The sequence below is a fragment of the Neltuma alba genome, unplaced genomic scaffold (assembly GCF_004799145.2).
Source record: "Neltuma alba isolate B1F8T4 unplaced genomic scaffold, ASM479914v2 tig00011854_pilon, whole genome shotgun sequence".
Taxonomy (NCBI): domain Eukaryota; kingdom Viridiplantae; phylum Streptophyta; class Magnoliopsida; order Fabales; family Fabaceae; genus Neltuma; species Neltuma alba.
This window is the reverse complement of record NW_021636459.1, coordinates 151,958-162,513: the sequence shown is the minus strand read 5'-3', so window position 1 is coordinate 162,513 and position 10,556 is coordinate 151,958. Positions and strand designations below refer to the sequence as shown.

Genomic DNA, 10,556 nt, shown 5'->3' with positions numbered 1-10,556 from the left:
TTAATGGAGAAGCCGTGGAGTCCAAATGGAGGCAAAGCCCCAAAGCCTTACAAATTCGATAGGTAGTGGTATTTAGACTTGTTGACCCGTTGGTTTTGAAAAGGAAAAGAGAGATACTGGAAGATAGGAGCATTATTGAAGAGAACGCAGTGGAAACAATTAAATGGATAAAAAGAAGCATGAACTAAAGAAGCTAGTCAAAACGCTAGGAGATGCGTAACATGGGGAATAGTGTGTTCAAAGCAGAGAGAAAGGAAGAGGACAGTTGGGCAAATAAATAAGGAAGGGCAAGGACCGGTGAGGCTCATTTATTCATTGCAAGCGTGACAGATGAGTAATTGAAGGTCTTGTTCCTCCCTCTGCTCTGTACTCTGCCTGCTCTTCCAGTCTATATAATGCCACCTTTCTCTCCTGCTTCAATGCACTTTCATTTCTTCTTCTTCTTATCTTCTTCCTTGTGAGTCTGTGATATCTCAATGATGAGAGGTTTTTCAAATGGCAATGTAGTTACTTGGTTCGGTGTTCTTCTTCTTTGTGTGACTGCTTATGTGGGTGTGGCTGATGTTGGCGTTGATAAGGACGACAAGCATTTTATTCATCCGCCGCATTTGCTAGGCACGGCATTTTCAGGAAAGGCTTTAGACATGGTGGAGGCATCGGAGGTGGCGCTGGTTTTGGTGGTGGCGGCGGCATTGGTGGAGGTGGTGGCCTGGGTGGCGGAGCTGGAGGAGGGTTAGGTGGTGGAGGTGGTTTAGGCGGGGGAGCTGGAGGAGGGTTAGGTGGTGGAGGTGGTTTAGGCGGAGGAGCTGGAGGAGGGCTAGGCGGTGGAGGTGGCCTAGGGGGTGGAGCCGGTGGAGGTCTGGGAGGTGGTGCGGGTGGTGGCTTGGGCGGAGGGGCAGGTGGTGGTGGAGGTTTCGGAGGGGGTGCGGGTGGAGGAATAGCTCATGGTGGTGGTTTAGGTGGGGGTGCTGGTGGAGGTCTAGGTGGGGGTGCAGGTGGTGGTTTGGGGGTGGTGGAGGTTTGGGTGGCGGAGCTGGTGGAGGGCTAGGACATGGTGGTGGCTTGGGTGGTGGTGCTGGTGGAGGACTTGGCCATGGTGGTGGTCTAGGTGGGGGTGCAGGTGGTGGTTTGGGTGGTGGTGGGGTTTGGGTGGCGGAGCTGGTGGAGGGCTAGGACATGGTGGTGGTTTGGGTGGTGGTGCTGGTGGAGGACTTGGTCATGGTGGTGGCTTAGGAGGGGGTGCGGGTGGAGGACTAGGACATGGTGGTGGCTTAGGAGGGGGTGCAGGTGGAGGACTAGGTCACGGTGGTGGTTTAGGTGGAGGTGCAGGGGGAGGGATAGGACATGGTGGGGGCCTAGGAGGTGGTGCAGGTGGAGGGCTAGGAGGCGGAGCGGGTGGTGGAGGAGGCGCAGGGGGAGGATTTGGTGGAGGCGTAGGTGGCGGAGGAGGTGTAGGAGGAGGAGGCGGGTTTGGTGGAGGCGCAGGCGGTGGAGCTGGGGGTGGATTCGGAGGAGGAGGCGGATTTGGAGGAGGATTTGGCGGAGGAGGTGGTGCCGGAGCAGGGGTTGGCGCTGGTGGCGGCAACTGAAGTGATCGATCAATCCATTTATATGTGTAATACTACAATTGGCACAATATTACTTAACTGGTGATTCTGATGTGTGAAGTATTTAGGAGTCATCCATATTCTTTGGAATTAAACGAGTAAGTTGCAAGTGTGGTCTGTGAATTAATTGCCATTGGCGTCTCATATATATATATAGAGATCTTATTTACGAGCGTACGCTATTTGTGATGATCTGCATGCAAAACCCAAGCTCCTTTTTCAACGTGTAATGCCCTTTTCTATTCCTAATTCTAATGAATAATATTATTAATCCTGTTTCAAAACTGTGCAGTCTCCTATGCGATGACCTGTATACTCATCTGTGTGCCTATCTCTCTTCAGTTCAGCAGAGGACGTACAGATAATTGAGGCTAGCTAGCCATGTAATAATCCTTCGTTCACGTAATGAATAAAACGTGTGTGTGAGTGTGATGCTTCCCTAAGTAGTGAATCTTGTTCGTTAATTTGCCGTCCGGTACGTACATGACTCATGCACACACACACACACACATGATAAGACCTACCAAGAGCATCTGTAGTTGATGAATTATTGGTGGGAACAAGAAAAAAAAGGAAGCGAGTCTCTGTCTTAGCGTCAGCAGCATGTGGAAGTGTTTGAATGCTCTTGAAGCATGATGCAAGAATATGCCTATATATATAAAAGGATATGGTTCTGTGTCTTCTACTTTTTCTTTGTTTTGTTTCCATTCTCAAAATTTGCATTCTTAACTACACTTCATTTAATCGTACGCACCCGCACACATGTATATATATTCATGACATCCCAAATTGAGTATATATATCAAAAAATCTACAGAAAATTGAACCAATTAGAGGAGGACACTTGCAGCAATCAGTTGTGAGAAGAGCTATGCGTACCGTTGCCGACACTTGCCAACAAAAACAACATGTTTGTGCTCGACATATTACTACGACAATATTAATGGTCTGTTTCATGTCTCAAATGCGTTTAATGCTATTATAATATACACAATATATTCATCAAATAAAAATTCTAAACCGGCCAGATCTATCTGAGGGTTAAAATACCTGATCTCAAAATTAAAACTGCCATGCTTCGGGGGTTAGAGAGGGTGTTTTGTTAATTAGACAAAACTTACTGATAATAGTAATAAAGAGAAAAATAAAAGTATCACGTCTTCTTACTGTCGATACAGAAGCTGCATATACACCACAGGCCACACTAAGTACAGAAAGATATCTGTGTGTGTTAAGGGGAAAGATTTTAAATTATATACGGTCGCAATATTACTATTGTTGCGATAGTTTCATAATAACTTTAAATAAAACAATGACAGGGGACGATTATATTATACCAGCATCCATTGACGATATTGGGTCACGATACAACGGGCAAGAGCTAGAAATAAATGGCAATCTTAAAAGAACTGTCTATAATATCTTAACAAAACCTGTACATAATCCAAAACAAACACACATACCAACAAATTAATGAAGCTTGTTGCTTACTAGTTGGATTCAGGATTTGGACCGCTAGGGACGCTATGAGCAGCAGTTTGAAAAGGATGATTTGTGGAGTTATTGTTGGCTGCTTCTGTTGTTAAGTGTGGAGGACGGTGAGCAAGGAGAGCAAGAAGAGAGAGGATCCCAATAAGTAGCCACAGAAGAAGATGATGAAGTTTTTTATTAGTGATGATTACCATTGAATAATCATAAACCAGCCCGGCCCCCAGTGATCCAGAGGAGATCAATATCCATCAAACACTGATATTACCTACTATGTATGCTGCAGCACAGGAAAATGATCAGTGAGAGAGGGGGAGGAAGAAGAAGCTGATATAGAAAGAAGAGATATTACCTCAACAGATAAAGTGGAGACAGTCTCTCTGGTTTATAAAGACAAGCCTCACTCCTTCCACATAAGGTCCGAGGAGCCTATTCTAACTGGGGAAAAAGAAGAAATATATAACTGATGGGGTTAAGTTCCTACTGACAGAAAATATGCCTCACGTGAGATCAAAAAACCTGTTTCTGTTTATGTGATTGTTGTGGTTCGAGCTCTTAATGAGCTAACAATAATTATTAATGATGAGTAGCTTTTTTTGCTGGAGGGATAAGGTGATGCAATGACGACTGACTTAAAACCAAACATGTGCATGTGTATGTGCATTATTATCTCATAAGTTTTCTTCAGTAAGTAAGTCTACAATAGAATTAAAATCCCTTATTAGAACCCAAAATGGAATTGACTAATTATTTACAAGGCTAATACTTGCTGCGCAATTAATGGGTTAGTGCTTTCAGATTGGAGCATGTTTAACAAATCCATTATTTGAACTCTAGAGAAAGAGAGGGACAGAGAAGGAGCAGCATGGTTACTGACAAATTAAAGGCAAAGAGAAGATAAAAAGGTAGGTAGGCATGCAATGGAAGAGGAGTCTTTTGGAAAAGCAAAATCTGAAAAAAGAAAATAAATAAAGCAGCGTGATGGCCATATGAGGGAGAAAAGAGAAGGCCACAACCCCTAGAATGGTGAGTGATGGCTTTTCATACTTTCTTTTCTTGACTTTGAACCCACCACATTCACACTCTTATAATCTCTAATTATAATCCGAACATTAAACTAATCTCTGAATGCTCACCCACAAAGCAACATCCTCCATTATTAAGTCACTTTTGTGGAAGATGATGAATGAGATTTAGATGAAATTTCTACAAACAGATTTGCACGCATTGCTTTTTGTTTGTAGGCGAGAGCGACCGGTGATAGTGAGTGGCATTGAAGGAACTGATGGATAATGGTAGGTGCCTTCTTTTTTCTGAATTCAAACAAAGCGTGAATCACTAGCTAGCCTCCTTGCTTTACCTGCACGTTCAAATTTTGTCTTTTCTCTGTTCAATCTCCTCCACTCTCATTCCTCTTGCTGATCGCACTCATGGAGCTAATATATGTACGAGAACAATAATCAACAATTTTGTCTTTCAATTCATGTTTTGATCAGAAAGTTGTGGATCAAATTATTCCATTATCACAGATATTTAAAATGAGTGCTCAATCATATTACTAAGGATTTGGTAGCATGAGATAAAAGATTGAGGAGTCGAGGCCTCTTAACTTCTATTACTATATATTTGTTAAAGAATGTCTAGAGCTTCTAAACAAGTCAAGGATTGCCCTGTTTTGATTTTTGTAGATTTGACTTAATTACGATTGTTTTAAAGTTAGCTGCAAAATAAAACAAATCATGCAAATAAAAAGGACAAATTTGTGGTAAGAATGCAAATAATGCATTTCAAGCAGTAAAAATTTAATGACAAATTAAAATGGTTCAAACCATGCCTTCCCAAGGTGGCCGGAGTTGCCGCAGATGAATTGAACTTTGAAAAAACAATGTTAAAGAAGCATTATATTCTTAAGCTCCTTGAAATCAACACTTATATACCAATGGTCAGTGCAGAAATAGGAAACAATGCTGCAAGATAAGTAGCAATCTGTGGACAAATAATTGACTCATTTCCAAAATAGTTTTTTCACTCAAAATTCCATCCTTGAAATGAGGTGAAACTGGACAAAACAGAGATCTAAATAAAAAGGACTTCATCTGTGAAGCGTGGCTAGCAGTTTTGCTTGCTCTGCTAATGTGGGTTAAATTTCGAACTTTCTTTCATTATGAGGGACTATTTCCTCATTGTTTCTCTCCTTATGCATATCTCTATCTACACTTTCTTAAGCTCCCTAACTTTATGAGCTTTCAGCCACAGTCCCTTTACTATGACTTCCTGCATTGGCTTCTTCATCCTGTTTACTTCGCTCTGCATCTTCATCAACAATAGCTGGATCTTGATGCTCATCCTTGTCACCCCTGAGACAAGATTGTACAAAATGTGTAAAATTATTGATTCCAAGAAATATCAAGGGAGTACATTCATATATGAATAGCACCGTAAGAGTCAGATTTTCCATCAAATTTTTAGTTTATTTGGCAGCATAATAGTACTGTGCAAACCATATAGCTGATCCCACCAAACAAGGTAAGATTTATTGTTATTGTTGTAAGGTTATTTGGTCAAATGGTATACGCACAGAAGTTCCCCCCTCCTATGAGCAAAGTCAGAGCAGAATCAAATCCTAGATTTTGTAATACTGTACAAAAGAGACACCAACACTAACTAACTAGACATTGCTGAGTGGGGAAGGAAATTGTGGCTTTTATTGTGCTTATGAAGAAAACTTGAAATACAGAGAGGTGAACTAACGATGTTCCAGTTAAGAATTCTAATGAAACAGGCGAAGTGGACCTGCTGGAGAACTATTGAATCAGCATACACAGAAATTTCATGGGCACACAGAATTCTTAACAAGAAAGAATCAAGGTGCCAAGATGTGATTTTTGTATAAAAACACGCCTGATCGTCATTGATATTTAATGCTAGAACTAGCTGACTGAATTGCAGCCATTTATTGTCAGAAAATCCCAAAAGAAAATTGCGTAATTGGAAATAGAAACGCTGGAGCAAATACCCGGAGTAGATAATAAGCCCAATTGTAACAGCACCAAAAGCCACAAAATACATCCAATCAACCTGGAAATGAAAATTAGTTCCAGATATGTTAGCACATTCAACATGTGATTCATGTTTAATAGGATTATCAAAGTTGTTAATGTTGCTATCAGACCTTTTCATGGTATGCAAAAATGCGAATTAAGACAGACCACATGTCTGAAGTCAGCAGAGACAGATTTAGCATGGTAGACCCATTGATCTGCACAAAAGAACATAGGTTATTAAAATGATATTTCCCCGTAGAAACCTGGATATTTAAAACTTACGAGAGAAATACTGTTACTAGTTCAGTATAAATTTTCCCATCTCAAGCAAAAATTTCAAGAAAATTCAATTTTTGATCTATTACTTTCAATAGTTTAAACATTTTACTCACAGACATAATAATTGGAAATCTGGAGAGTTGTAGCTTAAATGCATACCTTAAGCAGGACAGGGACTAATGAGTAGAACAGAAACATCGCCAATGCGAACCCGACAAAGGGAAGTGCCTGAGACCAACATTGAAAAAGAGGTCACAATTTTTAATTTCCTAATTTCTCATTATCCTTTCCATAGAACCATCAGATTCGGTTTCTTCTACAAAGGAATGAGACAGGAGCAAGAAATAAGCCAGCTTAAATTAAACGAAAAACCTTTCAAGATGACACTTTCAGGATCTTAGATAAAGTGATATTTTGTCAATGATGATGATGTTGTGTGGGTGTGTGTGTGTGTGTGTGAGAGAGAGAGAGAGAGAGCTTACTGCTCCGGCTGACCAATGAATAGATTTCAGCTCACTGCGCTCAAGTACGCTTCTGTAATATTTATTAAGGCCATGAAATTGGAGTGGGCAAATGGAACATCTTAAAAATGTTTTCACTTTCCTTTCTCCTACAAAGTTGAAGCCACTTTATACACCAAGAATAACGTGATAATAGATTATAGGGGTAGTATAATTTTTGATTCCTCAAATTTACCCTCATTTTAGTTTTGGTCCCTTAAGTTTCAAACCATGGACTTTAGTCATTCAAAGGACAAAATAGTCTAAGTTTTTATTGGACTATAGAGACCAATAGTTTAACTTAAATGAAACTTGAAGAATCAAAACCTATGGTTTGAAACTTGAGGGACTAAAACCAAAATAAGAGCAAACTTGAAGGACTAGAAATTATATTAACCCTAGATTATAGAAATAATCTTTGACCCATCTCATTATCAGCCATTAATCACCTAAATTTAAGAAACTTGATATTAAAATACCTTCAAATTTTCCACTGGTGACATTTACACATTTCAAATTTACTCAATTCCCAGAATATTCTCTAATGCAATATGATTATGACCCGACATGATTCAACCATTGAGGAAAACAATCTCTGAATTCGGCATAATGTTTCCAATATGACATGGCTATGCATTATAGTGAAGACTTAAGGGACAATAAATGGTGCAAACAAAGTTTGACCCCCTGGAACTGCTACAAAATAGGTTGAGCACGATTAAAAATATAAACATCTCTGAATTATTGGTTTTTAATTGCAAGGATACATTTGAATTGCGCTGATAATGCCACCAAAGGTACCCAACATTGCCATGAGCTCAACTCTATCGGCATTTTTCACTAGAAACTCCTGCAATGGGAAATAGATCATGATAAAGCAAAATGCGTCATGCATAAAGTAACTCTGCTCTGAGCTCTAAAGTGTGAATGAAACAGCATATTGAACACATGGCAGTTCTTAAATTCACCACAATGAATCGTCTGTGCACTCTTGATCTCAGTCGATCGAAACATAGTAACAAATAAGGTTAAATGAAGAAACAAGTTACATGGCAAGATAGTTCTGCTAACATTTTCACTAAGTTTTAGTTGAGCTATAGTATGACACGCACGAGCTTATTGAGACATTAGACAAACGTTTGAAATAAAGTGGGCACACTACAAAGAAAAATGGAAAAATTCCTTGACTTTACAATCACATTGAGAAGCTCTTCAAAAAATAGACAGAAAAAAGGTCGCATACAAGACATTGGAAGCACCAAAATACAGAAATGTAGTCATCTTACCTCACTGACATTACTGATAGCATACAAGGTAGCACCGGCAATGACAAGAATATCCCCTTTGCGAGGATTGCTTCCACCTATGACATGCATGCAACATCAGAGAGATAGCATAAATGGAAAGATGTACGTAACCAATGATAACTGATAATATCAAAATCCCTTATTTAGGACTACGTTTTAAAAGAACAATCCATCTCCATGTGGGTGCATAAGTAAATCACATAAGAAATAGGTGTCAACATCAACTACAAAAAAGCCACTTACCAGCACGATCGCCTGCATGAACATCTGAAAACACTACCAGCACAAGACCAGCAACACAAACAATTACCCCAGTAATCTTTTTAAATCTATATTTTGTCTTCAAGAAAAGCCATGTCAGCAGCATGACAGATGGAATGGACCAGCAGTCAAGCAGCATCACACTTGTTAATGATGTGTATTGGTATGCCTTTACAACTGTACATAAAAAAGAAAATAGATTGTAATAACCGAAAAAGATATTATGCAGCAGTCAATTAACTAGATGCAGAGAATCAAATAAGAGATCTAAAGTCACGCTAGAGTAGTTCAGACTGAAGAGTATTAAGGCAACTGTTTGACTTATAACAAAATTTTGATTCCGCTCTGACCTACTGGTGCTTGAGCATCTCGTGTATAAAAATACTAATTGATGCTCCCTCTGTTTATATTTTCATCATCACGAAACACTTACCAAGAAAATTTCCCTCAACATCAACCAACGCTAAAAGTACATAATAGTACCATTTTGCCTGCATGAATACCATATGAAGTCAATGAACCCGTCTCTAAATATTTGATATAAGATGGAAACACTGACTAAAAAGAGCAGATCGATATCCAGTAGATCTCAACTTAAAGATGTGCTCCAAACCCTCTCCCAAAAGGATGCTTCACTTTATAATGCTAAGGGATGCCCAAGGAGGTCAAAGTACACAGGATAAATAATTACTTTGAAAAGTTTTCGCTTTTCAGTATTCAAATTCTTATCTGATGTTCAAACCCAACAAAATTAGAACTAGATTAAAATATCAATCGCCTGCGGTATCGCATCAAATCCTACAACTTAAGTCAAATCATAATGTCAGGATGTAATAGCAAGAAATTCAAAATTATGGAGCATAAATTATAACCTTGAGTGGTTGCCTTCGGTAAAGTGCAGTACTCCCATAAACAATCGCCAATAACACATAGTTCAGGAAAGACTGTGAAGTTGGTGCATCAATGCCTACAAGAATACCAAAAAAGGGACAAAATTTGTGATGGGCATTCCTTTTTTTTTTTGGGGGGGGGGGGTTGTGGTGGGTTGGCAGTATCCAAGCATCAAAAGCCACATCTTAATAATTGGCAAGAAGGCTCTCAGATAAACAAAACAGGATTCAATGACCAGAAACAGCCGCGTAACAACACTAAGGACCCCAACAAAACTGAACAAACGGCCAAACATATTGACAATTCTGTCCTGTGGAAAGTGACGAGTTTCAGCAAGTAGGAAATTAAAAAGCCCGCAACGTATCATAGATATCGACTGACTTGCCATCACTTAAAAGGATGTTGAGAAGTACACGAAAACTACTATCCCAAACATATGTAATTATCAGCACTGCGAAAAGTTGCAACTTTAAACATTCATGGCTACCTGTAACGTCGCCAGAAGATTTATTTCAACGGAATTATGAAGATTAAGCGTATTGAAAAGCAACAAAACCTTTTTTGGCCAGCTCGGAAGATGCGAAGCCTGTGGCAGTGATCAGTAGAGATAGAAACTGTCCCAACCCCAGGCCTATCAATGTTTTTCTGGTCCATAACTGCTTAAAATTTATCATCTTCTGATATTCTTGTATGCCGCAACCAGAAAGAAACTACTACGAGAAACAATCCAAGTTTGAAAATTGTAGATACCCACAAGCAAAGACCAGGCTGCTGATCACTCAATGAAGCGTATAAATAGCTCAGCAATCAACTACCCACCGAGCCTCTTATGGTGGCCCAGATTGAAAAGGCTTCTTCGGAATGTTTCTTTAGCGAAAGTGGCTGAAAAGACGTATCATCCGAAAGCGCATATTGGAACCAACGGCTGTTCTGAGTTCCCAATTTCTACAGAAGTAGTGCTCAGATTATGGAGTACCGGCAAAAGTACCCAGTCCCTTATACTTTAATATTAGAAAGAAAACGATTCTAATCATTTAGGAGCTGACCAGTGGCCATATAATTTGATGGAATTTCCCAATTTCAAACGCTGCCAATTTCTCTATCATCTGACGCGAATCGCTGAATCAAGGATCCTCCATTTTTATCGTCTTGGCCCATAAAATCGTTGACTTTGAATTG

General features: G+C 39.7%; 2 protein-coding genes and 1 long non-coding RNA gene across 3 annotated transcripts; 1 reads left to right on the top strand and 2 right to left on the bottom strand.

Annotated features, from left to right (window-relative positions):
* The first annotated feature begins 221 nt into the window (after positions 1 to 221).
* LOC114718606 (glycine-rich cell wall structural protein-like) lies at positions 222 to 1,589 on the top strand. Its single transcript, XM_028903975.1, has 3 exons — positions 222 to 264; positions 579 to 1,032; positions 1,121 to 1,589. Exons 1-3 carry the CDS (start codon positions 222 to 224, stop codon positions 1,587 to 1,589), a joined length of 966 nt encoding a protein of 321 aa, XP_028759808.1.
* Positions 1,590 to 2,936: 1,347 nt separating this feature from the next.
* Positions 2,937 to 3,631, bottom strand: LOC114718633 (uncharacterized). The gene is made up of 3 exons (XR_003737837.1): positions 3,448 to 3,631; positions 3,290 to 3,375; positions 2,937 to 3,183 (listed from the first exon to the last, which is right to left on the bottom strand). It is a non-coding gene; the product is annotated as an uncharacterized LOC114718633 (long non-coding RNA).
* A 1,337-nt stretch (positions 3,632 to 4,968) lies between these two features.
* On the bottom strand, positions 4,969 to 10,420 carry LOC114718616 (solute carrier family 35 member F1-like). Its single transcript, XM_028903994.1, has 11 exons — positions 9,934 to 10,420; positions 9,359 to 9,453; positions 8,920 to 8,977; positions 8,469 to 8,663; positions 8,205 to 8,281; positions 7,686 to 7,768; positions 6,901 to 6,952; positions 6,578 to 6,646; positions 6,268 to 6,354; positions 6,112 to 6,173; positions 4,969 to 5,452 (listed from the first exon to the last, which is right to left on the bottom strand). Exons 1-11 carry the CDS (start codon positions 10,049 to 10,051, stop codon positions 5,332 to 5,334), a joined length of 1,017 nt encoding a protein of 338 aa, XP_028759827.1. The 5' UTR covers positions 10,052 to 10,420; the 3' UTR covers positions 4,969 to 5,331.
* Positions 10,421 to 10,556: the final 136 nt, after the last annotated feature.

Excerpts from the sequence above, each read along its gene's own strand:
- LOC114718606 (XM_028903975.1), top strand. The coding sequence starts at position 222 with ATGGGGAATAGTGTGTTCAAAGCAGAGAGAAAGGAAGAGGACA. Across the intron at positions 265-578 it reads AGAGAGAAAGGAAGAGGACA|GACGACAAGCATTTTATTCA; the intron begins GTTGGGCAAATA and ends GGCGTTGATAAG. Across the intron at positions 1,033-1,120 it reads GTGGAGGTTTGGGTGGCGGA|GTGGTGGTTTGGGTGGTGGT; the intron begins GCTGGTGGAGGG and ends GTGGGGGTGCAG.
- LOC114718616 (XM_028903994.1), bottom strand. The coding sequence starts at position 10,051 with ATGATAAATTTTAAGCAGTTATGGACCAGAAAAACATTGATAGGCCTG. Across the intron at positions 8,282-8,468 it reads TCATGCAGGCGATCGTGCTG|GTGGAAGCAATCCTCGCAAA; the intron begins GTAAGTGGCTTT and ends TGCATGTCATAG. Across the intron at positions 6,647-6,900 it reads TTCATTGGTCAGCCGGAGCA|GCACTTCCCTTTGTCGGGTT; the intron begins GTAAGCTCTCTC and ends TGTTGGTCTCAG.